This window comes from Malaclemys terrapin, chromosome 9 (genome assembly GCF_027887155.1).
Source record: "Malaclemys terrapin pileata isolate rMalTer1 chromosome 9, rMalTer1.hap1, whole genome shotgun sequence".
NCBI lineage: Eukaryota > Metazoa > Chordata > Testudines > Emydidae > Malaclemys > Malaclemys terrapin.
This window is the reverse complement of record NC_071513.1, coordinates 46,285,312-46,311,647: the sequence shown is the minus strand read 5'-3', so window position 1 is coordinate 46,311,647 and position 26,336 is coordinate 46,285,312. Positions and strand designations below refer to the sequence as shown.

The 26,336-nt window shown below is 51.1% G+C and overlaps 2 protein-coding genes across 2 annotated transcripts in view; both read left to right on the top strand.

Annotated features, from left to right (window-relative positions):
- The first annotated feature begins 1,090 nt into the window (after positions 1-1,090).
- Positions 1,091-4,795, top strand: BMP15 (bone morphogenetic protein 15). The gene is made up of 2 exons (XM_054039759.1): positions 1,091-1,436; positions 3,864-4,795. The coding sequence occupies exons 1-2, from the start codon at positions 1,091-1,093 to the stop codon at positions 4,718-4,720; spliced, it is 1,203 nt and encodes a 400-aa protein (XP_053895734.1). The 3' UTR covers positions 4,721-4,795.
- A 3,059-nt stretch (positions 4,796-7,854) lies between these two features.
- The window catches only part of LEAP2 (liver enriched antimicrobial peptide 2), a 34,813-nt gene continuing 16,331 nt past the window's right edge, over positions 7,855-26,336 (top strand). Inside the window, exon 1 of the mRNA XM_054038810.1 lies at positions 7,855-8,227. The gene's annotated coding sequence lies outside the window, so the exon portion shown is untranslated. The remainder of the gene's footprint in view (positions 8,228-26,336) is intronic.

Here is a 26,336-nt window from a genome sequence, read left to right as displayed (position 1 = left end):
TAGAAGGCCAATAACATACACCACTCCCACAGCACTCCCCCTCCAAGGATCTCCAAGCATGTTATAGTCATTGGCCCATCAAGCCTCCTGACCCCTTGTGAGGTGGCTCATGATCCTCAAACCCATGTTCCAGATGGGGAAACTGAGGCACAGAGCAGGGAAGTGAGTGACTCACTGACAGTGGCCCAGAAATCCGGTGGCAGGTGGGGAACAGCATTGAGGTCTCCCTACCCAGGCTTTAGCCTCTAATGATCCTCCCCCAAGTGCTGAAGAGCTGGAAGACCCTGTGGGGCAGCCCCATAGAGAGGAGTCAATTATTGTTAACTAGGCTGCCTCGTGAGCTGTCGCTGGCCCCAGTATGCCTATGGGACAATCTGCAGATGGCTGCCCCCATTGTACCAACTCCCCTTGCAGCTCCTATAATGGCAGAGCTGTGTGGAACTCTGGCTAGTCAGAGTCTGGGAGGCCCTATTCTCCCCTGCCTGGCACCTAGTGTTGTAATCTAGATCTGTCTATCCCTCACCTGCCCCAGAAGAGCTGAGCATGGGGAGCAGGTGGAGAACAGCTCCTGGCCCTTTAAATCCTGATTAACACAGGGCCTTTAAAATGGATGTGAGGAATGAATCCTTCTTAACCCAGTGGAGGGTCAGAGAGGAGGGACTGGAACTAGTCTGGGTCCTAAGGATTTTAACCTTCCCCCTGCTGAGCGCTGGTCCTGCTGACCTTGCTTGGTCCCCAGGCTAGTGGGGTTTTTAAAGTGCATTCAGAGGAACTCCTTAGGGCTAGGTCCCTGGGGGGCTGGTTTTAATCCTGAAGGGTTTGCCTCAAGGGAGGGCAATAGGGCAGGGAGCAGAAATTGTCTGATTGCACCTCAAAACTTCCTTCACCCCCAAGGAAACTGCCTAAAGGCCCAGCCTGGGAACAGCTGAGTGAAAGCAGGAGAGCCCTGCCCTTGCTAGGGAGAAAGTGCTTGCCTTTGTGGGGGGAGGGGGAGAAGAATGCTTCCTCCTACTTTGTGGCTCCCATAGCACCAGCCCTCTAGAGCTCCCTGCCCACCCCCTAGCCACAGCCTGCTGTCCACCCCTTAGCCATGATTGCACTGGGCCCTCTCTGCTCCCTTGGGAGCTTGTTCCTCTTGGCTGCTCTGCTCCCTCTGGAGCTGAGTATGGGGGAGGAAGGGAAGGAGCCAGCTGCCCTGAGTGCCCTGGCTAGGGTGCCTTCCTTGCCCCTCATCCAGGTGCTGCTGGAGCAGGTCCCCAGTGTCTGGCCCTGCTGCCACCGGAAGCAGCTGGCCAGCAGGCAACCGCTGCGTTACATGCTCAACCTGTACCAGAATGTGGCAGACCAGGCTGGGCGACCCCGCCAGAACCGTAAGCTGGGTGCCAATGCTGTGCGCCTGGTCAGGCCCTTTGCCAAGACAAGGCGGCCTGGGGCAGGTGAGTCATTAGGCATGGGGGGTGGGCAGGTGGGTCTCCTGGGTGAAGCCGTCTGGCAGGGAGGTGGGGGTGGCTGGAGCTGGGGTGGGGGTGGGGTTGAATGGGGGGCACTGGGCTGTGTAGTGCTCAGGGCTTGAAGGAGATGGCAGTGGGAAGGGCAGCTCTAGAGAGCTGGGAACCCTGCTACCGTAACCCCTGACTCTGCCTGTAAAGGCACCAGTCAAGAGGACTCTGCTTTTTTGCCAGAGCTCCCCACCCCCGGTCCCTCCTTCTCCATGCTGCCTTTAGTTTTCCTTCTGCCCTGGCCCATTGGCACTAGAATAGGAGAGCTGATCTTCCGGCAGCAGGTGGGGGCCAAGCAGCAGGTGGCCTTGCAGAGTCTTGTTGCTCCAGGCCTTGTTGTACAGAACTGGCCCCTGTGTGGGTTCTAGTGAGCCTCCCCCTGGGGGCAGGCTGGATACAGGGGGGTTCCCCCCTTCAGGGATGCTCTGCTCTGCAGTAGTCTGTACACTAGCACAAACAGCCATGTTAGTTACTGCAGCGTGTTGACCCTCTTCACCCCAAAGCACCTGCCTGCACTCCCTGGTGCCTGGAGCTGGTCAAGCTAGTGAAAGGCAGGGCTAAGACCGCATCCCAGCCCCATGCTCCTCTGCAGGGCTTGTGTGATGGGAACTGTACCATGCTCTTGGCCAAGGAGGTGGACTCTGGACTTTGCCTCGTCCCCTCTCTGCTGCCAACCTCACTCCCCCCTGGACACAACTGCTGTTTGTTTCCACCCCTCCTGCTCTCTGGCTGCACAGTGCTCGGGGACCCTGGTTACCTTGGGACTCTGGTTCTCACAGGCGTCTGTGGGGGAGGGTGGAGTGTAATCCTTCACACTAACACTGTCCAGTCTGCATGTCAAATGGAGCCTGGGGAAGGGGGGCTGTTCTGATGTCTGCTGGGGAGAGGCCCAGAGCAGAGACTTGTTTCCTTCATTCAGCTATTTATAGGGACAAACCCAGAGTCTCCACTAGGAAGGACAGTGCTTCCTGTTAGCTCTCTAATTGAGAGCTATAAAGAGATATTGGGGGTGGGCTGGGTGCTGCCCCCTTCCTCAAGGGCTGGAGCCCAGCCTATTGACAGCTCTGTATCCCCACTGGTCTGTGGCTGGAGAATGAGCGAGTCTGGTTGCTGTCTCCATCCGTCAAGCAGAGCACCTGCTGTTCCCGAGGCCATGGAGAGCCAGGAAAGCTCAGCTGTTTCCCAGGCCTCTAGTAAGGGGATGTGATTAGTCAGGCCATCCTGGGCCATGCTTTGCAGTGAGCAGGCTCCTCTTCTCCCCCCCACTCCATGAGGTGCTCCTGGGACAGTCCATGTGGGGCAATGAGGCCCAGGAATGAAATAATTCTCACAACCAGACCATGGCGTGTTAAAGAATGAAACCAAGGTCTCCTAACCACTGGCCCTACTGCCTCAGGTGGACAATGGTACATGTCTCTTGCCATGGCTGGTGTTCACCTGCAAGGGGGGTTAGGCTCAGCCAGAGACCATGTGAGATGGTGCCTCAGCACTGGCTCAAGGGAAACTCCTGCCCTCTTGGTGAGGGCCGAGGTTCTTCAGAGCTCTGCCATGGCCTTGTCTTGTGCCGGCAGGCATGCCCCTTCCCTCCCCATCCGTCTCTGTTCCTCCAGGCAACACTGCAAGATGCTCTGATACGCTAATCTGGTTCTAGCAGCTTCCTGGCTGGGGCTTTGTACATTCTGGACTTCTCTAATGCCTTCCATGTGACCTTGATGCTTCTTAAATCGGGGGGGTGGGGGATCTTTCATGCACTCTTTCTGATGCATAAAGAGCCTGAACAATTTAGAAGGAATGAGGTCTCTTTCAGAAGATCAGGAATATGGCTCTGTCTCACTAGAGACCTCTGGGGCACCTGTGGGAGCAGCCTGGAGACTTGATACAGAACATTCTTCCAACAGTTTGTTGGACACTTGAGTTAAATAGGTATTAACCAAAACCGCTTCTCCTCTCAATCAAGTTGCAATTCCTTGATTTCTGTAATGTTGTAAACATCTCCAGTTGTCCAGCCTTTTAGGAAAAACCAGGTAGAAATTACCTGAATTTCTGACTTGAGGAACAAAACTACTTTATTTAATTAAAAAAAAACAACCCACATGGCCCTTTTTCTAAGAAGCAAACTGGGCAGAAAGCCCCATCTATCCAGGTCATTCTTAGTGCCCCTTTGAGGCCTTCAGGAGATGCATGGGAGTGTTCGAGCTACTTCCTAGGTGGGTGTGGGCAGTTCTAGGAGGGGAGGGTGAAAGGGGGAACTGGCTGTTCCAGGAGTGTGGGCACAAACTTACCAAAATGGCTTGTATGTAAGTTTGAGGCTGTTCTATCTTGCTTTTGGGAACACTAACTACCATCTCCTCCCTCCCCTCACAGGTCCCTGGTACATGCAGACTCTCAACTACCACCTGAATGTCCAGCCAGGAATGGAACATTTGGTGAGAGCCACTGTGGTTTATTCTAAGACTCTGCTGCTGGCTCATGCCCAGCTCTTTTGTGTCGTTCAGTTGGCTGGGGAAGCTGGGGTTCCAAAGCTCTCACCCCCTCGAAGAGGCAAGAGGAATGCCCTTGTCTCCTCTAGGATGGACAGCTGGGAGGAGAGGGACATCACCTCTCACTCTTTGCCATGGGCCTGGGACTCCAAGAAGAGCCAGCTGCTCCGCCTTAATCATGTGTGTAGCTGTCTGGGACCAGCTGATGGCTCAGAGCCTGAAGTTGGCTGGGAGAAGACTGCTTCCTTGAATGACCCTTTCCTGTTGCTCTACCTCAATGACACTCGGCAGGGCCTCCGGGCCAAGCTGGGGGAAGCTGGCTTGAAGGAAACTCCTGATGGGCCAGTGCTGAGTCGCAAAGCTCGCCAGGCAGGCAACCTCATTCTGGATCTCCCCAGCTACTCGCAGAAGACCAGCGCTGAGAAGGACGAGTGTGCTCTCCGCTCCTTCCGGGTCAGCTTCAACCAGCTGGGCTGGGACCACTGGATCATAGCCCCGCACCGGTACAACCCCAAATACTGCAAGGGCACATGCCCCCGCATCCTACGCTATGGCTACAACTCCCCCAACCATGCCATCGTGCAGAACTTCATCAACCAGCTGGTGGACCAGAGTGTCCCCCGACCCTCCTGCGTGCCCTACAAGTATAGTCCCATCAGCGTGCTGATGATTGAGCCTAGTGGCAGCATCCTCTACAAAGAGTATGAAGACATGATAGCAGAGTCCTGCACCTGTAGATAAAGTCCTCCGCACTTGAACCATTCATCATGTCTAACAACCTTCAGAGCTTGCATGAAGACATATCGTGATCCTTCACCTGGCCTCCCCACATCAACTCAGTCTCTGGTGAACCAGATGCCCAGCTGTCTGAATTAGTTTGCTCAATGTGCTTTTTTTTTTTTTTTTTTTTCTTGGTCCTCCGCCTCCACCCTCCATTGCACAATGGACACTGGGCTCTGCTGGGACATTTTACAAATGGATTTTTATGCAAATATTGTGGAATAGCAGTTTTTAAAGGGAAGAGTTTGCTGGGCCTTGTACTAAAGGACTGCCACTCTGTATCTTCTCCTTGGGGCACTCCTCTTCCTGCTAGGGAGCTTTATGGGGACTGGATGGAAGCATGACCAGTCAAATGGCTCAACCTTTGGCAGGGAGGTGAGATGGACTGGCATCTGGAGAACATGCTACTTGTCATGCCATCTGGGTTTTGTCTGATGTTCTTTGAGCTTCCACTTGTGAAGTAGAACTGGGTCTGTCTTGTATGAAGAGACTGCTCCACTTGAGAACAGCTGCGTGGCCAAGTGGGAACTGGGCATGGCTCCAACGCACCAAGGGGCCATGGAGAAGGTGGCAATGTGCTTGTCGGAACTCTCTAGAGGACTAGTGGCTAGGCTAGAGTTGTGGGTGAGATGCATGGAGCTTGGGCCTCTTCTACTGAAGATTTTGGTGCAGGGAAGCTAAATCTTCTGCAGGCAAATGGAACCTAAAATGAGTCTGGCGCAGGGAGTGATGACACCAATTGGTTCTAATGCTCAAAGGCTTCCCCCTCTCACCAGTGCTGACTTGTTGGGTTCTGTGTGGGCCCTTCACTTTAAGGGCTTCCATATACTTAATTTGAGTTTAGGCTGGTACTGGCCTGTGACTTCTGTATCTGCTCTGTCCCCCTACTCCAGCTCTGGCGTTAGCCACTAATCCCAGTAGATTGCATGTATGCTTGACCTGTCCAAATAAATACCTTTGTAGTCTGCATCAGTAGCTTGTTGGGCTGTGTGAGATAGGGGCTGGCCAGAGGGCTCTAGAGACAATGCATGGTGAGGGGGGGAGCGCAGGATCTGGAAAGTCACTTTCTCAAAGCCCTGTGTCCTTCTGGGCCATGGCTTTGGGGGGGGGGGGGGAGGTTTTTACAAGACCTTCTCTAGGAACTGAAAAGAACACTTCAAGTGACGCGCTAAACTTTTTTAAAGCTTAAAAAGGCAACCCCTTGCAAGGCCTGATGAAGTTGTGATGTAACTCATCTCCTAGCACGAGGGCCTGGTCACGAAAGGCCTCCAGCAAGTTCTGGCTAATCCCCTGTCACTGGGATCTCTAGTAAATTGCCCTCCTTTACTAGACACTTGTGTTAGACTCTCTTGGAACTACCTGAAACCCATCACTCCCCCAGATCAACTTGGATGAGATTTTAGTCTTTAGTGCAACCTTTTTTCTTTTCTTTTCCCTTTGGCTCGAAGCACCTTAGAAGCAGAGTCCAGAGACCTTTCTCCTAGTCTTTTCTCTTTGCTATTGCTGCACCAACCTGAGTGTCCCCCAGTTCTACTGAACTCTGGTTACACAGCTGTTTGGCTTTCACTTCTTTCTTTTCTGTGAATGGATTGTAGCCTGCCATAATCTAATGAATTCCTGTTACAGCCTGGATCTTTTCTATTTATTATATGCTGTATTTAAATGTTTATGTAAATAAATTGGTCTGTTTTGCTAAAGAGAATCGTAGCCTATTCTTGGGTGGGGGGGACCTGTTGTCCTCCTCTAGTGGCAGGTCTTTCTAACCACCCCTAATGTGGCAGATTTCCACTGGGCAAGGAGTGGGTTAAGAATCCAATTCTGGGGTCAGACAACTTCAGGCAAGCAAGGCTCTATCTTGATCCTCTTAAATAGACCCCCATCTTGCTATGTAGCTCCCATGGGTGGAGTCCAGGCCCCTGTCTAATCTTCCCCTTTCAGCATATTCCAAGGCTGCTGTCTCTAGTTAGACACTATAGTCAGTGACCGCTTCCCTGGCAGAGGGTCTTTGTGTTTCTGGAAGTGGAAGGTGTTCTGGGTGGCACTATTCTTTCATCTCCCTGGAGGTCATTGGCATGTGGACTCTTGGCCACCATCTCAAGGCCATGCCATGGAATGCTATGGCAAAGATCCCTAAACTAGGGTTACCATTCGTCCGGATTTACCCGGACATGTCCTCCTTTTCGTGCTAAAAATAGCGTCCGGGGGGAATTTGTAAAGCACTCACAATGTCCGGGATTTCCCCCTCCCCCCGGCAGAGTGAGCGGCTGGGAGGGCTGCAGAAAAGTCCCGGGCTGGACTCCTGAGCAGCTGTAGAGGAGCTGGATCCGCCCTGCATTCTGAGCCAGCAGCTCTCCCCTGCAACCCGGTCCGGCAGCACTGTGCAGGGCCAGGGACCGGGTTTTGTTGTGCTGGGGAGCGCAGCCACATGTCCGGCTCGGCTCGCACAGAGCCCAATACCCTGTTCTGAGCAGCAGGGTAAGGGGGCAGGAGAAGGGACAGGGAGGTTCTGGAGGGGGCAGTCAAGAAAGGGGGGGGGGCTTTTTGGGGGGAATGGAGAAAGTTTTGGGCAGTCAGGATACAGTCCTGGGGGGCAGTTGGGGGGAGTCTTAGGAAGGGGCAGTTAGGGGACAAGGAACAGGGAGTCTTAGGTAGGGGGTGGGGTTCTGGAGGGCAGTTAGGAGCAGGGGTCCCAGGAGGGGGCAGTCAGGGGACAAGGAGCGGGGGGGTGGGGGGCTGGGAGTTCTGGGGGGGAGCTGTCAGGGGGCAGGAGTGGGGAGAGGGATCGGAGCAGTCAGGGGACAGGGAGCAGAGGGGTTTAGATGGGTTGGGAGTTCTGGGGGGGGCTGTCAGGGGGTGGGGAGTGGTTGGATGGGGCGTGGGAGTCCCAGGGGTCTGTCTGGGGGTGGGGGTGTGGATAAGGGTTGGGGCAGTCAGGGGACAAGAGGCAGGGAGGCTTAGATAGGGAGTGGAGTCCTGGGGGGCAGTTAGGGGCAGGGGTCCCAGGAGGGGGCAGTCAGGGGACAAGGAACGGGGGGAGGGTTGGGGGTTCTGGGGGGGCGGGAAGTGGGAGGGGCGGGGCTAGGGCGGGGCTCCTCCCGTCCTCTTTTTTGCTTGCTGAAATATGGTAACCCTACCTAAACAGTCTCTGCAAGTGCAGAGATTTACTCCTGGGATAGCTAGGAAGGCATGGCAGCTAGCACAGAGACCAGGCACAGTGACATGCCCAGCAGCTGGAGCAGTGGGGTGCCCCTCTTATGCACCCAGGAAACAATGGTGGCTACCCACAGACTGAGGCCAAGCTTCAAAGTTCAGATCCAAAACTGGGCTATGCCAAAGGACACTCTGGATCAATGGCAGTGTTGAGGGCAAGAGGGTGGCTCTGAACCTGCCCACGGCCTCTCCCCAGCAGGAGGGGGGTGTCTCCAACTGTGAAGAGAGCCAGGAGATGGGCAATTGCAGAACTAACTGGTGAGTCTGAGTGGGGTGACGTGGTTTGCTAAGGGCGACTCAGATTCCCTCTTGCCTCACATGCCCAGGATAATCTCTATTGCTAGCCCTTGGCCACCTTAGGGACGCTGCAGAAGAGGCTAAACAGTGTGCATTGTACAATGGTGCTAGGTCCTGAGCTGCCAGCCCTGGAGCCTGCAGTTTTCTGTCCCTCTGAGCAGAGGCAGCAGTAAAGTATCCCTGTGCCCCACAATGTGTGTGGCAGGCTTTCCCTGAGCTGCACCCATGCAGCTATGAGCAGAGTTCAGTCTCCAAGGCCTGCTCTGTCCTGGGCCCCTCTGAGCTGCATTAAATGCCCCAACCAGTGTGGGAGGAGACTGGCTGCTTGACTATATGTGGCAATGCCTGTGCTGAGCCTGGAAGGGGAGTTGCTGTGCAGGAGGCTGTGGCCATGGCCCCAGCCTCTGGCTGCAGGCAGGGGGTAGCTGTCTTGCACAGGGCTGCCCCTCCCCAGGTGGAAGTTCAGTACCCATGGATCAATGGGTTTTCATAACCCAGAGGTTGTGTGTAAAGTCATCCCAGCTTTCTGGGGGGTGGGGTGCGGGTCTGGTTTTAGGCAGCTATTGAATGAGTCATTGAATTTTTGAAGAGATTCAACAAATCAGTATTAATGCAGAGGTGTGTTGCTGAGCTCTGGTCTGTCAAGCTGGCATGAGTCCTGACTGGCAGTGCTTAGTCAGGGTGCTTTGGGGCAGCAAAACTGACCAGCAGAGGCAGAGCAGTGCAGGTGTACAGCTGGGCAAGGGAGTGTCACAAATACCAGCTCTCCTTCAGGGAACCTTGCATGCTAAAGTGTATGTATGAGGGGAGGGAAGAGGGGGATCCTTTTGAACAGCACATTCTTCCCTTTCCCATTGGCCAAGCTGGTGATTTTTGGACCCAGAAGTGTGCAGGGGAAACTCCTGGGGGCACAGCATCCATATCCTCAAAGGTATTTAGGCTCTGAATTTCAACGAATCTGCCCCTAGTGTCCCCCAGACTCTGTCGTGGGGGGTGGGAGGGGGGGGGGAAGTGTCATGTCTCTCCTCCCCTTTGCCATGTGGTCTTGGAGGGAAAACTGCAGAGAGGAGCCAGCCTGAGGCTTGACCCAGCAAGCAGAGGCACAGCTAGTGCAGGGAGCTGGGGACACTCCACTCAAAAGCAGCAAGTTCTGATAGCTGATCAGCAGAGGGCAGAAGCAATTTGCTCCATGTTCCCCCAACCCTTTCCCCTCCCCCGCCCCTCAGTTCCTTCACCTCAGCCTCAGTCCACCCTGCCTGTCTGTCGTCCCCCCCCTTCTCTTCTATGTAGCTTATCCCTTGCTAACTAACCCCCTCCAACCCTCCCACTGTGGAACTAACCTATCCTTTACTGCCATCACATTGGTCACTTGCTGCTGTGTTCTCCCCCTCCCCCAGCTCTGTCTGATCTATTTAGATGTCAGTTTTTCATTGTATTAATCTCTTGTCGTGTAGTTAGATGGCAAGCTCTTTGGGACAGGTCTTTGTACAGCATCTTGCACAACAGCAACCTGAACTGTGATGGAGGCTCTTTGCTGCTACAGTAATATAAATAATAATAAAGATCCATACTGCTATAGCTTCCTCATGCAGAGGTGGCAGACTGTTGCTTTCCATTCACAAAGCATGCATTTCCCATCAAGGAGGCTTCTATGCTACATTAGGGAAAATGGACAAAGGAAGAACAAATACAAAGTCTCCAGCTGAGGGGGAGCACTGTATTTCTTGCATGACAATCCTCGTGGACAGGGTTAAATGGGGAAGTGCACAGGGTAGAGAAGCTGAGATGTGCATGCTTCAGGTGTCACCCTAACCCTCTGCCAATAGGGGGTGTCATAGCTCTTATGGCCTCAATTATGCTAGTGAAACAGGTAAGTATGAGAAAAGGATGCTGGTGTGTTCTAGGACCATAAATTATAAGGCCAAGTGGCTTTTTTGCGGGGAGGGAGGACTGTTTTCTCATTGCTGAAAATGGTGAAGACAGGCAATCCCTTCCCTGAATGGTGGGAAAATCCTCAGTGAAATCCTGGATAAATTAATGACCATGTTCTAGGGCCTCAGCTAGCTACTGATGGTTGGGAAATAACTTTCCTTAGGCACAGGTTATTCTGGTGTCATCTGATCCAAAAGGGGGGTTCTTGCATCTTCCTGTGAAGCAGCTGGTCTAGGCAACTGCTGGAGCCACACACTGGTCTGGAGGGACCCTGGTTAGCCAGTCCTAGGTTTACACAGGCACTCTGCATTTCACATGAATGGCTGGTAACCAACTGTTTAGAAAGAGCTGGGAGCCTGGGTGAAAGGTGCTGCGTTGAGAGTGCTGGTGTCTGAAGTCCTGTGTTCTCAGACTGATGGACCAGAGCCGAGCAAACTACCCAGCCCATGCTGTGATTACACTGCTCTACAGTCAAAATGCTTCTGAAATAAATTTAGTCAAACTTTACTAATTCTGGGTCACTGAGAACGAAAATGGTGCTTAAAATTGTTGATTGGCTCTAGTTTTCAAGATATGCTATTGGGTTAGTATATACGACCCTTGGCTTGGGAATGGTGGAGGATAAGTGAGTTATAAAGGGAAGGGATCTCAATTTAAACCAGAAATGACTAAAATACATCTTTGACTGGATTTATGAATAAATCTATGACTGGGTTTGGACAGTACTTGCTTTTTAGGCAAAACAATGAATGATGCAATCTAAAGCTGGTATTGTCATACATGATATGAATTGCATCATGTTATTCCTAGAAGTCATGGATGATGCAATCATAATGAAGCTTACATCACTCTGCTGAACAAATTGCCCTATATCAGCTCTAGAACTCATACAGTATCGTGCTCTCTTATTTGTCAGTGTTTGATTTTGCAAAGGGACACATTTCTGTTTAGCCAAAGTGAGCAGAGATGCCTCGTACTTGTGTGAACAGTGCAGATAACTTCTGCTATGTTTGTGGTGAAGTGACTTTTGCATCACAAAAGTGCAGTATAACCACTATGGTTAAGAAAGCCTATCGCCTTTATTTTGGCTGCAAAATTGGAGCTCAGGACAAGAGGTGGGCCCCACACATATGCTGCAACACTTGAGTCATTCTCACTTGAGTCAGACGAGGAAGAGGATGAAACTTCTGGTCCTGAACCATTAATGTCACAGGACCCACATTTTCTCCCATCCTCCTCCTCTGAACCACACCTCATAACACAAGATGAACTGAATGACCTTGTCAGGGATTTGGAACTACCCAAGAGTAAGGCAGAGCTGTTGGGCTCCAGACTACAGTGGTGGAATCTCCTGGCAGGTGATGTTAGGGTTTCCATGTTCCGTGACCGTCCAAAGAATCTTGTCCCATTCTTCTTCATGGAAGGTGATCTTGTAGCCTGCAACAACATCGATGGTGTGATGGCAGCCCTCAACATCGTTCATGATCCAGATGAGTGGAGACTGTTCATTGATTCATTGAAGACAAGTCTTAAAGCTGTTTTACTGCATAATGGCAATGTTTTGCCCTCAATTCCAGTTGGTCATGCAGTCCATATGAAGGAAACCTATGACAACATGAAACAACTTTTGAGGTGCATAAACACTGACCAACATCAGTGGCAGCTTTGTGGCGATTTGAAGGTTGTTGCTCTCTTGCTTGGTCTGCAGACTGGATACACAAAGTACTGCTGTTTTCTCTGCGAATGGGATAGTCGTGCAAGAGATTCCCACTACATCAAGAAAGATTGGCCACTCCGACAGTCATTGGAGCCTGGGAGGAAAAGTGTTCAGCATCCACCACTTGCTGAATCAAGGAAGATTTTGTTACCACCCTTACACATCAAGCTGGGTCTGATGAAGAACTTTGTCAAGGCCATTGACAAAACACAAGCAGCTTTCAAGTACCTCCGTGGAAAATTTCCAAGGTTAAGTGAAGCTAAGATTAAAGGAAGGTGTCTTTGTTGGTCCTCAGATTCGTGAACTTCTTCGAGATGATGCATTTGACCATGCACTGCAGGGCAAGGAAAAGACGGTATGGAAAGCCTTCCAGTTAGTGGCAATAAATTTTCTCGGAAACAACAAGGCCGACAACTACAGGTTGGTGGTGGAAAACCTCCTCAAGGCATACAAAAGCCTTGGTTGCAACGTGTCACTAGAGATACATTGTTTGCACTCTCATCTAGATTTTTTTTTTTTCTCCACCGAACTGCGGAGCACTGAGCGACAAGCACGGCGAGCAATTTCACCAGGACATTGCAACAATGGAGAAACGCTGTCAGGGCAAATGGAGCCCATCAATGCTTGCAGACTATTGCTGGACAGTGACAAGAGATGCTCCATTTAATGAATATAAGAGACAAGCCAAGAAGCGCCGAGTAGACAGTGACTAGGACTAAACTATGTACATAATAGTTTTTTGCCTTTTTTGTTTCATAATAAAATTTATTTAGATAACCCTTTTGCTGATTTTTAAAGTGTTACATAAACAGGACAGGTGAAATATTATCATGTAAAGCAACCATAAACACATGAAAAGACCTAGGTTTACAATTTATGATTAAAACTCTATCTACACAATATACATAGACATAAAATGTAAAAACTTAAATATCTTAAACAGTAGCCACTCAGTTGTTTTAATTGTCATATTTGAATTCAGCGCATCAAAATACATAATAAATAGCACATTTTATCTCTGAAGCAGACGACTTCTCAAAAATTGTAGACTAGTGTTATCTGTAGCATGCTATTAGTGGTATAGCCCTGAACAGACCTAGGACGCAGGGCCTGCATGGGCAATTACAGATGAAAACCACACCACTAGGGATGGGACTGAGTCTGACTCATTGCCAAGAGGCCCCCCAAGCATCTGTTATATGGGACCCCTTGCTCTAGGGCAGGGCATCATAGTGGGTGTCAGGGCTCATGCCACTGACTCACAATGTGAACTTGTTGTTTCCCCTCCCTTTGCCTCCATTTCCTTTTCTTTAAAAATGGGGATAATGATTGGTATCCACTTTGGTAAAGTGCACTGAGATCTTTGAAACACAAATGGACAGGTTTGAAAGGATTGTTTAGATAACTGAGTAGACAGGATCACAGCTATACATGCCAGTTACACAGGTATTTAGTTTCAGAGTGGTAGCCGTGTTAGTCTGTATCAGCAAAATGAATGAGGAGTACTTGTGGCACCTTGGAGACTAACAAATTTATTTGAGCATAAGCTTTCATGGGCTAAAACTCACTTCATCGGATGCATGCAGTGGAAAATACAGTAGGAAGATATATATACACACAGAGAACAAGAAAAAATGTGTGTTGCCATACCAACTATAACAAGACTAATCAGCAGGAGAAAAAAAATTTTTTGTAGTGATAATCAGGATTTCCCTTTTCCAACAGTTGACAAGAAGGTGAGAGTAAAAGTAGGGGGAAAATTAGCATGGGGAAATAGTTTTTACTTTGTGTAATGACCCATCCACTCCCAGTCTTTATTCAAGCCTAATTTAATGGTGTCCAGTTTGCAAATTAATTCCAATTCTATAGTTTCTCATTGGAGTCTGTTTTTGAAGTTTGCTTGTTTTTGTTGTTGTTGGAGAACTGCGACTTTTAGGTTTGTAATTGAGTGACCAGGAGGTTGAAGTGTTCTCCGACTGGTTTTTGAATGTTATAATTCTTGATGTCTGATTTGTGTCCATTTATTCTTTTGCGTAGACTGTCTGGTTTGGCCAATGTACATTGCAGAGAGGCATTGCTGGCACATGATGGCATATATCTCATTGCGCTACATTGATGACCTCTTCATCATCGGGACCCACGGAAAAGAAGCCCTTGAGGAATTCCACCATGATTTCAACAATTTCCATCCCACCATCAACCTCAGCTTGGACCAGTCCATAAAAGAGATCCACTTCCTGGACACGACAGTGCTAATAAGCGATTGTCACATAAACACCACCCTATACCAGAAATCTACTGACCGCTATACTTACGTACATGCCTCCGGCTTTAACCCAGACCACATCACACGATCCATTGTCTACAGCCAAGCTCTAAGATACAACCGCATTTGCTCCAATCCCTCAGACAGAGACCAACACCTACAAGATCTCTATCAAGCAGTCTTAAAACTACACTACCCACCTGCTAAAGGGAAGAAACAGATTGACAGAGCCAGAAGACTACCCAGAAGTCACCTACTTTGGGACAGGCCCAACAAAGAAAGTAACAGAATGCCACTAGCCGTCACCTTCAGCCCTCAACTGAGTGCGGGAGCTGGGGACACTCCACTCAAAAGCAGCAAAACTTCTCCAGTGCATCATCAAGACTGTACAACCTAGCCTGAAGGATGATCCCTCACTCTCACAGATCTTGGGAGACAGGCCAGTCCTCACTTACTTACACTTCCCCACCCGAAGCAAATACTCACCAGCAACCACACAACAAAAACGCTAACCCAGGAACCTATCCTTGCAACAAAGCCCATTGCCAACTCGGTCTACATATCTATTCAAGGGATACTGTCATAGGACCTAATCATATCAGCCACACCAACAGAGGCTCGTTCACCTGCACATCTACCAATGTGCCAGCAATGCCCCCTCTGCCATGTACATTGTCCAAACCAGACAGTCTCTACATAGAATATCCGGGTTGGAAGGGACCTCAGGAGGTCATCTAGTCCAATCCTCGGCTCAAAGCAGGACTAATCCCCAACTACTTTTTTGGCCCCAGATCCCTAAATGGCCCCAACAAGGATTGAACTCACAACCCTGGGTTTAAGCAGGCCAATGCTCAAACCACTGAGCTATCCCTCCCCGCAAAAGAATAAATGGACACCCATCAGACATCAAGAATTACAACATTCAAAAACCAGTCGGAGAACACTTCGACCTCCCTGGTCACTCAATTACAGTCGCAATTCTCCAACAAAAAAACTTCAAAAACAGACTCCAACAAGAAACTGCAGAATTGGAATTAATTTGCAAACTCAACACCATTAAATTAGGCTTGAATAAAGACTGGGAGTGGATGGGTCATTACACAAATTAAAATCTATTTCCCCATGCTAATTTTTCCCCTAATGTTACTCACACCTTCTTGCCAACTGTTGGAAATGGGCCATCCTGATTATCACTACAAACGTTTTTTTTCTCCTGCTGATAATAGCCCACCTTAATTGATTAGTCTTGTTATAATTGGTATGGCAACACCCATTTTTTCTTGTTCTGTGTGTGTGTGTGTACACACACACACACACACACACACACACACAATCTTCCTACTGTATTTTCCACTGCATGCATTCAATGAAGTGGGTTTTAGCCCACAAAAGCTTATGCTTAAATAAATGTGAGTCTCTAAGGTGCCACAGGTATCTAGGAAGCTCTACAGATGAATATTCGATTCAGGTACAGTCAGAGATTCAAAGGTGCACAGCAAGTGGCAGCTTCTTTAGGTGCATAAAAGTTACCTGGCCAGAGTATGGCCTACAATTTCCATGTGTAACTGAGTCCATTGTAGAAGTGTTCAGGCATGGGATTTAAGCCCCTTGAACTGTTGTTCTCCTAAGTAATGGATTGCCACTACCCCTCCGTCATCGAATGGGCCCTGGGATTGCTTGAGTCAAGCTGCATTTTGTTGCTTAGCCTGCATTTGCAGAGGTATTTACATAGTCATATCTCCAATGTGGGTGTTTCTCTGGCGAGTCATGGCTTGGTGATGCATTTCCTAGTGGCTATGACATAGTGCCATGGGCTTTCATCATGCTGATTGCGGCTGAGTTTTTCTGAGCTATTATCCAGGGGGATCAAGGGGTTTGGATCAGAAGAAAATATATGTATGGCAGTTTATCTGCCCCTTGCCTGCTCAGAGGAGGATGGGTGCGTGGGCCCGCATGTTGTGTGAGGATGATCATGTTGAAAATCCATGTGCTAACTTCCCACTGGAAATCTTTGCATGCTGGGAAGACTGTTTGGAGAATATTAGCACAGCATTAAAACTGGCTTCCCATTGCTCTGTTTCAGCTTTATTCAGTGCCCAGGGAGTCTGGCACTGCATGAACACCTTGGAAGAGACAGTCCTTGCCCCCAAAGGGTTTACAGCCAAAACCTTCAAAGCAGAGAAAGGGTGGGAGGGGAAAGTGATGTACAGAGAGGGGCAGGCCCAGCTCTTCAGAGATATTGAGCCTCCTAACTTCCCTGGATCTGCGTGGAGTGACTTCCCCATGGTCTCCTGGCTGCCAGTGCAGGGCCCTAGCCACTGGGCCACAGTTCACTGGCCTTGGCTGGCAGCTGCGTGGGGTTGCCAAGTGAGAGTGGAAGGGCAATACTGCTGCAGCTGGCCATAGCTGTGGCAGCTGAATGGTTGGATCTATGGTTCAGATGACTTGTGGGAGGCTGGTCAGATTGTCCTGCTCCTATAGGGCTAGGAAGCCGTGGGAGGATCCAAGGACATAGTCAGGGAGGGGGGCATGGAGCTTCATATTGGGTCTGTCCCACCTTGCCAACGGTTTGGTTGGCGTGTGGGTGGAGGGAGAGGGGGGCAATCTGCAAAGGGTGCTGGATTCAGGGACACAGGGAAAGTGCCATCAGTGGATGTTGAGATCCTGCCGCTGCCAGCCAGATATGCCAGGGAGCTGCTCACTGATATTCAATGAGGTTGAGGAGCCGGAGCCCTTCCATCCCTGCACAAATGTAGAGCTGGCCATGGCCTTCTCTATAGCAGGGAAGTGCTGTAGGAAGCATGGGCCTGTGAATGGTGCACTGGGCTGGGACTCGGGAAATCTGGAATCAAGTCTTGGCCATGCCACAAGCTCTGTGTGATCTCAGCCAAGTCCCATGAGGTCTAGTTCATCCCAGCATGCAGCCACAGGGAGGTAGTTTGCCAACGGGCAGCTGCAGGGGCTGAGAATCACTGAGTACCCTGGCCCACCCCAGCGTGCCCTCCAATGCCTGGGCTGCTCCAGCAGAGCTGTGTGCAGGCCCCTGCTAGGATCCTTCACTGAGAGGGGCCTATGCCTCCCCTATGGCCCCTTTGTGCAAATGCAGATGGTGCAAATGGGCTCTAGGGCAACAGTGAATCCAGCCTTTAACTCGCTCTGTGCCTCAGTTTTCCCCATCTGTAAAATAGGGATAATGATGTAATACCTCTGGGGTTATATTCAAGACTATGTATCAGTGCTCAGAGGAGTGAAGGAGAGGAGAGGGCCCTAGCAGCAGAGAGAAATGCTAATGGTCATTATGGTTAACTGGGGCTGGACTCAGGCACTTCAGCCTGAAATCACTAGCAGCAGCTCCCTGCAGGGTACTGCACCCAGTCACTCCCTGCCGGAGGGACAGCTGCCTGCTGCAGTCCTGACCCTGCCCTGGTAACCAATGTGTTTAGTTCATGGCTTTGTTTGGTGTTAGCGGGAGGTGGCTCCCTTATCCTGCTGGGCTCTAGCGGGAGAACTGATTGCTCTGTCCCAGGGAAGGCTCAAGGGCAACCCTGCACCGGGTCTGATAATCCTGCAAATCGCCATGCAGCAGAGCAGGGACAAACCAACTCCCCAGCGCCCCCTCAAGGAGATATTCACTCCACAGCAGCCTTCTCCCAAACACGTGCCTGTTCTGAAGGCTGACAGATTTGGGCTATTGTAGACAGGCGGGAGGCAAGAGGCCCTCAGGGAGAATTCTAACATGAGGGGCCCTTGGGAAGAATGCCCTGACAGCAGCCCCCAGTCTTCTAGATTGTTGCCTCTTGGCCTGAGTGGTTTGCCAATATTTAGGCCTTGCCGGATTGTTTCTATTAGGAGCAGAAATCAGTGAGAGGAGGTGGGTATTTTGTGGGCAATCCTGTTTATTTATAGTGGCGGTTCATGCAGTCCTGTTTCCCTGAACACAGCAGGAACAAACAGTAGCAGGCAGTTCAGGGCCGCCCGGGGGGGCGGGCAAGTGGGGCAATTTGCCCCAGGCCCCACAGGGGCCCCCACGAGAATATAGTATTCTATAGTATTGCAACTTTTTTTAATGGAAGGTGCCCCTGAAATTGCTTTGCCCCAGGCCCCCTGAATCCTCTGGGCGGCCCTGAGGCAGTTTCCTTGCTCACAATTTCAAAGCCTGCCTTTCCAGCCAGTCCTGTGCCCAAGGAGCTCTGTCTCCTAGCTTTCTTTCAGGGCCATGCTCATAACTGCATCTCAGTCTGGCTTTCTACCTCTCACACCCAGCTAGCTTGCCAAGCAGTCCCCTGCTAGCTCTTGCATTTGCAGCCAGTCCGGGAATATCCTTCAGACCACATTGCTTAGTCCTGCTCAGGATGTGCCATGCAGCCAATTGCTGTGGGCAGTGGCTTTTATTGTCTCTAGCTATCTCATTCCATAAAGGGGCATTTAATTGCTCCTTCCATTCAGCTTGAATGAAGGATGGTTAGCATACCCGTCAGTTTTAAGCAGGTCTGTGATTATCTATAGATCAAGGTAATAGCTGACATCTTCTAACATAGCAATATTAGGGGGAGGGTCCTGACCTGGAGGGAAGGGGGAGCATGGTCTCAGGAATATAGATCCTAACTCTGTAGGCTTTGTAGAACAAAACCAACACCTTAAACGCTGCTCCCCCAGCAGCCAGTGTAGCTCATGAGCAGGCTGGCAGTGGGGCATTCCCCTTAGCAGACAGGCCGCCATCATGTTCTGTATCAGATTCAGCTCCCAAATGGATTGATGCTCCTCACTCATGCTCTCGTTCTCCTGCCAGCTGGGTGTCTGTGTTACTGCCCAGCCTGCTCTACAATCTTACTGGCAAGGGCTGCCCTTCCATCCCTCCCATGAGTCAGCATTGCAACCAGACATCATGGTGATGGGCTCAGAGAAATGCCTCAGCCTCAGTGGGGGCATCTCTCTATCAGTCATGCTGCTTCTTGGGCATCCGGCAGAGGTGCCACCCACACTGTGCTCTCTGGTGCCTCCATTTGTTCGGTTCCAGAGCCCCCGTGAGGGGTCAGCCTGTGTGTCTATAGTGAGCTCAAGGGCTTACAGGATACCGTGATGGCCACTCACCTCCCACATTACAGGGCTTGTATGAGCAGGAGCAGGGGGCCTCTCCTCCACTTCCCAGAGACTCACTGAGGGGCTGGCTTTGACCAATAACACAATAACATCTAAAGCATATTTAGCATGTTTCATCCAGAGAGGTCTCTGTACACAGAAGCCAGTGTCATTATCCCCATGCTACATCTGGGGAAACTGAGGCATACAGTGGGGGGAGCGACTTGCTCAAGGTCATCGAGTAGCCCAGTGGCAGAGTTGCAAATAGAACCATTAGAATCCAGCTGTTCTGAGTCCTAGAGCTCTGTCCACTAGGCCACTGGTTCTCAACCTGGGGGTCATGGTCCCCTGGAGGGCTGCAAGCAGGCTTCAGGGGGGCCACCAAGGGCTGGGCTTCAGCTCTGGGCAGTGGGTCTGGGACTCAGGATTCAACCCTGTGCAGCAGGACTCGGGGAGGGAGTGCCACCTCCATCCCCTGACTCACCTCAGCAGGCCACCCAGCCTGTCTGGATTCGGGGGGCACAACCAAAACTTGCAGCGTCATTACAGCAGAGAGCTCTCCTTCTGCCATCAGAAGGGGCTGCCTCACAGCCATTGACTGCATGAGCAGGCACAGCTAGCCAAGGAAACACCATTGCTCTGCCCTGCTACAGCAGCACTTCAGGGAGCAGGGCCAAATGGAAGGCAGCCAACTGAGGGTGCACACGCCCCCTGTGTCACTCCCCCGTGTCACCTCTGGTTGGGGGTGTGCAGATTGGTCTATTTAAGTTTAGGGTAAAAAAAGGTTGAGCACCACTGCCCTAGGCCACACTACTCCTAGGAGTGCCCCTGTTCTGAGCTCGGCCGCCCACTTTGTGCCCCTCCTGCAGCATAAAGCAGGAGCCAGCTGACATAACTGGCCACTGGGAAAGATGTTGGCTTCCTTGGGTGGAGTAGAACAGGCAGACGGTTGTGCACCCTTCACACCCACCCAGTGTAGGGGCATAGCCCAGGAGAAGGGACATGACAGGAGCATGCTGCAATCAGGCTATTCCCAGCTGCAAAAACAGCCCTAGGGGGGCCTGAAGCTGAGTGTTAGCCCTGGTCTACACTACAGGGTTAGGTCAAATTTAGCAGCGTTAGGTCAATTTTATAATGAATGCGTCTACACAACCAACCCCATCCCGTTGAACTAAAGGGCTCTTCAAATCGACTCCCCCAACGAGTGGAGTAGTGCTAAAATCGACCTTGCTGGGTCGAATTTGGGGTAGTGCGGATGCAAATCGACATTATTGGCCTCTGGGAGCTATCCCAGAGTGCTCCAATGTGACTACTCTGGACAGCACTTTCAACTCCAATGCACTAGCCAGCTACACAGGAAAAGCCCCGGGAACTTTTGAATTTCATTTCCTGTTTGGTCAGCATGGCGAGCTCAGCAGCACAGGTGACCATGCAGTCCCCCCAGAATCGCAAACGAGCTCCAGCATGGAGCAAACGGGAGACACTGGATCTGATTGCTGTATGGGGAGAAGAATCTCTGTAGGCAGAACTCCGATCAAAAAGAAATGCTAATATATATGCCAAAATTGCACAGGGCATGATGGACAGAGGCTACAACAGGGACACACAGCAGTGCCGCGTGAAAGTCAAGGAGCTCAGGCAAGCCTACCAAAAGACAAAGGAGGCAAACGGTTGCTCTGGGTCATAGCCCCATACATGCCGCTTCTATGATCAGCTGCTTGGCATTCTAGGGAGGGACCATACCACTACCCCACCACTGTCCGTGGACAACTGCAAGGGGGGAGTCTCACGCAACATGGAGGAGGATTTTGTGGATGAGGAAGAGGAGGAGGAGAATGCACAGCAGGCAAGCAGTGAATCCATTCTCCCCAGCAGCCAGGACCTTTTCATTACCCTGAAGCCAATACCCTCCCAAGGTGGGATCCCCGACCCTGAATGCAGAGAAGGCCCCTCTGGTGAGTGCACATTTGTAACTACAGTACAGGGTTTAAAAGCAATAGTGTTTAATGTTTGATTTGCCCTGAAGACTTGGGATGCATTTGCAGCCAGTACAGCTACTGGAAAAGTCTGTTAACATGTCTGGGGATGGAGGGGGAATCCTCCAGGGACATCTCCATGAAGGTCTCCTGGAGATACTCTGAAAGCCTTTGCAGAAGGTTTCTGGGGAGGGCTGCCTTGTTTCGTCCTCCACGGTAGGACACGTTACCACGCCAAGCCAGTAGCAAGTAGTGTGGAATCATTGCAGCATAAAGCAAGGCAGTGAATGGTCCTGGGTTTTGGTCGCATTCAAGCAACATTCAGTCTATATCTTTCTGTGTTAACCTCAGGGGAGTGATATCATTCATGCTGACCTGGTTGAAATAGGGGAATTTTTGTAAGGGAACAGTAAAGGGACCCTGTTAATGCTGGGCTGTTTGTGCTTAGCTAAAAGGGATCATCCCGAGAACATAGGCGCCAACTTTCCCCGGCCCCGGTGGGTGCTCGCGCCCGCCTGCCCCCCCACCCCGCCCCCACCCTTTCCCCACCCCTGCCCCACCCCCATTCCAACCCCTTCCCCAAATTCCCTGCCCCAACTCCGCCCCCTCCCAGCCCCTATTGGACCCCTTCCCCAAATCCCAGCCATGGCCCCGCCTCTTCCCCGAGTGTGCCGCATTCTCCCTCCTCCCCCCTCCCTCCCAGCCGCGCGAAACAACTGTTTCGCAGCGCAAGCGCTGGGAGCTGGGGGGAAAGCGGGCATGTGGCACGCTCGGGAAGGAGGAGGAGGTGAGCTGGGCAGGTGGGGAGCTGCCGGTGGGTGCTGAGCACCCCCCAATTTTTCCCCGTGGTGGGGGGAGGGGTGAAGGGATCATCCCAAATAGCCACACGGAGAGGTGGGGGGAGGTGTGTGCTTCACATCCACCCGTAAACCGCAGCCCCTCCTTTTAAATGGCAAACCCAACCAACATTGCTTGCTATGGGAAAGGAGGGCGCTGCAGTTTGAAAACATTCCCACATGTTATGAAGGCATTAGAAGCCAAACCCGTGTACCCTTTGACTTACCATGGCTGCCTGGAAACCGAATTCTGTTGCCCAGCCGTGTGTGATGTGTCACCATACCGGCAGGTGCTCAATATAAAAGGCAAAATGCAACCTTGTACCTAAAGCACATGTGTTGTCTGCTGTGAATTGCATGATTCACTGTGAAAGAGTCTCCCTTTTGTTCTCAGAAATGTATCATCTTAAATTTTACTCTCCCTTTTTATCCCCCCACAGGTGCAAATGTTTCTATGATCCCCCATCTCGCCATCCCTGAGGTTATCGCAGATTAGAAGGCGAAAAAAACGCACTTATGATTACACGTTTTCCGAGCTCATGCAGTCCTCCCGCACTGATAGGGCACAGCTGAATGCATGGAGGCATTCAGTGGCAGAGTCCAGGAAAGCATTAAGTGAGCGCGATAAGAGGCAGGATGCAATGCCGAGGCTAATGGGGAAGCAAATGGACATGCTCAGGTGTCTGGTGGAGCTGCAGGAAACCCAACAAGAGCATAGACCACCGCTGCATCCACTGTACAACTGCCTGCCCTCCTCCCCAAGTTCCATATCCTCCTCACCCAGATGCCCAAGAACGTGGCAGGAGAGGCTCTGGGCACCCAGCCACGCCACTCCACTCCAGAGGATGGCCCAAGCAACAGAAGACTGTCATTCAAACAGTTTTGATTTGTAGTGTGGCTACAGTAAGTAATGTGGCCTTCTCCTTCCCTCTTCCCCTCCTCCCCCACCCAGGCTACCTTATCAGTTATCTCCCCTTTTTTTTAATTAATAAAGAAAGAAGGCATGGTTTCAAAACAATAGTGACTTTATTTCCTTTGCCAGCTGTGATCAAAGGGAGGAGGATGGTTGGCTTACAGGGAATTAAAATCAACAAAGGGGGCGGGTTTTCATCAAGGAGGAACACACACAACTGTCACACCGTAGCCTGGCCAGTCATGAAACTGGTTTTCAAAGCCTCTCTGATGCGCAGCGCACCTATCTGTGCTCTTCTAATCACCCTGGTGTCTGGCTGTTCAAAATTGGCAGCCAGGCGCTTTGCCTCAACCTCCCACCCTGCCATAAATGTCTCCCCCTTACTCTCACAGATATTATGGCGCACAGAGCAAGCAGTAATAACAATGGGAATATTGGTTGCGCTCAGGTCTAACCTAGTCAGCAAACAGCGCTAGCGAGCTTTTAAATGTCCAAAGGCACATTCTATCACCATTCTGCACTTGCTCAGCCTATAGTTGAACTGCTCCTTACTACTGTCCAGGCTGCCTGTGTATGGCTTCATGAGCCATGAGAGCAAGGGGTAGGCTGGGTCTCCAAGGATAACTATTGGCATTTCAACATCCCCAACAGTAATTTTCTGCTCTGGGAAGTAAGTCCCTTCTTGCAGCTGCTCAAACAGCCCAGAGTTCCTAAAGATGCGAGCGTCATGCACCTTTCCCGGCCATCCCACGTTGATGTCGGTGAAACGTCCTTTGTGATCCACCAGTGCTTGCAGCACCATTGAGAAGTACCCCTTGCAGTTTATGTACTGGTTGGCAAGGTGGTCCGGTGCCAAGATAGGGATATGCGTTCCGACTATCGCCCCACCACAGTTAGGGAATCCCATTGCAGCAAAGCCATCCAGTATGACCTGCACAATCTAATGAACACCTTCCGAGAGTCACTACCCTTGATAGCAGAACCTCAGTGATTGCATTGGCTACTTGAATCACAGCAGTCCCCACAGTATATTTGCCCACTCCAAATTGATTCCTGACTGACCAGTAGCACTCAGGCGTTGCAAGCTTCCACAGGGCTATTGCCACTCGCTTCTCAGCTGTCAGGGCAGTTCTCATCTTGATACTCCTGCACTTCAGGGTGGGGGAAAGAAACTCACAGAGTTCCAGGAAAGTGGCCTTACGCAGCAAAAGTTTCACAGCCACTGGGAATCATCCCTGCAACACTATGCGGTCCCACCAGTCTGTGCTTGTTTGCCTGGCCCAGAATCGGTGTTCCACTATATCAACCAGCCCCACTGCCACCATGATGTCCCAATTGCCACATCCCGTGCTTTCAGGAAGGTCTGTGTCCATGTTCTCCTCACAATCGTCCTCGTGCTGCCGTTTCTTAGCCAGGTTCTGCACATATTGCAGTATAATGTGCGAGGTGTTTACAATGCTCGCAGCAGCAGCAGTGAGCTGAGCGGGCTCCATGCTTGCCGTGCTATGGCGTCTGCACAGGTAACCCAGGAAAAAAGGCGCGAAATGATTGTCTGCAGTTGCTTTCATGGAGAGAGGGAGGGGAGACTGACGACATGTACCCAAAACCACCCACAACAATGTTTTTGCCCCATCAGGCATTGGGAGCTTAACTCAGAATTCCAATGGGCAGCAGAGACTGCGGAAACTGTGGGATAGCTTCCCACAGTGCACCACTCCATGAGTCGATGCTAGCTATGGTAGTGAGGATGCACTCCGCCGACTTAATGCGCTTAGTGGGGACATACACAATTGACTGTATAAAATCGATTTCTAAAAATTGACTTCTATAAAATCGACCTAATTTCGTAGTGTAGACATACCCTTAGTTGCTTATCCTGGTTACTAACAACTGATGGTTGCTACCAGCTGGTGACTGTTTGGTAGCTCATGGGGAAGGAAGTACAAGGGAAGGGACGGGCATGACAGGGCCTGTCTGAGGTCTGTGTTTCTCAGCAGGGAAGGGGCTGGGTGCTATGGGGAAAAGGGGAGGGAGATGGAGCCAGCTGGGGACTGTCATATATGGGAGGTGAGTGGGCAAAGTCTATGCCAATAGCTTGGCATGTGTGTTATCCATCAGGCCAGAGAAATGGAAACAGAGGCATAGTCTGGGGACCTGGGCCATGGAAGGACCAGGACCACCCCCAAACTAGATGTGGGCTCAGTCCTCAGCTGAGGTCTGCTCTGATCAGTGGAGGGAGGGGGCAAAGGTGGATTTATGCCTAGATCCTGGGGCAACCAGGGGACAGTCCAGCCCTGGCACAACCTAAAGCAGCCTCGGGGCTGTTCTGCCTTATGTCTCGGAGGCCATTCTGTCAGCTGGAGATCACTGAAGAGCAGCAGCATTCTGGCCATGGCACTTTCACTGGCTGCACCCCTGTGTTCACAGAGCCCAAGAATTCCCCTGGGCTGGGAAGATCACAGATCAGCCCATTAAGTCAGAGTAGCCCAGCGCACCCAGAGTGGGGGCAGGATCTGGCTCTTTCTTTCCTCTGATTCCCAGTTTGGGTGTTGAGGAGGGGACTGCTTGGACTCCCAGGAGGCCTCCGCTCTGCTTGAGGGTTTGATCTGGTCCTGGCTCCCGGTGAGCAAATGTCCCCCTTGACAAGCTGTGCGGGTTTGTGTTGTTAGTGGTGTGGGAGGCCAAAGAGTGGGAGTGCCTTAGCGATGCCCATCAACACGCTTTGGTGGGCCTGCAAAACCCCCATCTAGACTCCAGCTGTGCACCTGAGTGCTATCCAAGGCCCCATGCATGCCCATTGCGTGGGTTTTATGCTATCCAGACTCAGAGTGATATGCTCTCAGCTTCCTGTGGCTCTTTGAGAGTTAGTCCAGCAGCCAAAAGCCCAAACCCTTGCCCCATCCCAGTCACGTGGCCTCGGGTCAGAACAGGGGAAGCAGATTAGTGGGTTTTTTTAGCCCCAATGATCTCTCAGTGGTAAATAAACCAGTTCTGATAGCAGGCGAGGGCACAGGCTGGGAATTGGCCTGGTCAATTATTAAACAAAGCATATTGAATCATTTTGACCAGAGATGGTGCAATATGCTGGGTCTATCCAGTCCCAGCTCCAAGCCCAGCTCTGGTGTGTGCTGAAGAGTTGGTCCAGTGGGCTCTGGGTTTGGCCTTTTCAAATGCAAGCCATAGGCATGGGAAAGAAAGGCTTGGTCTATGCCCCCCACCCTCCAACCCTGTCCCCACAGCGAGTCCCCAGCTAAGGCAAGGACCCTTCCTTACAGGACACGCTCTCTTCTGTGTTGTTGGCAGCGTCTCCTCTGGAAAGCGACTGTAGAAACAGCTCTTGCACAGCTCTGT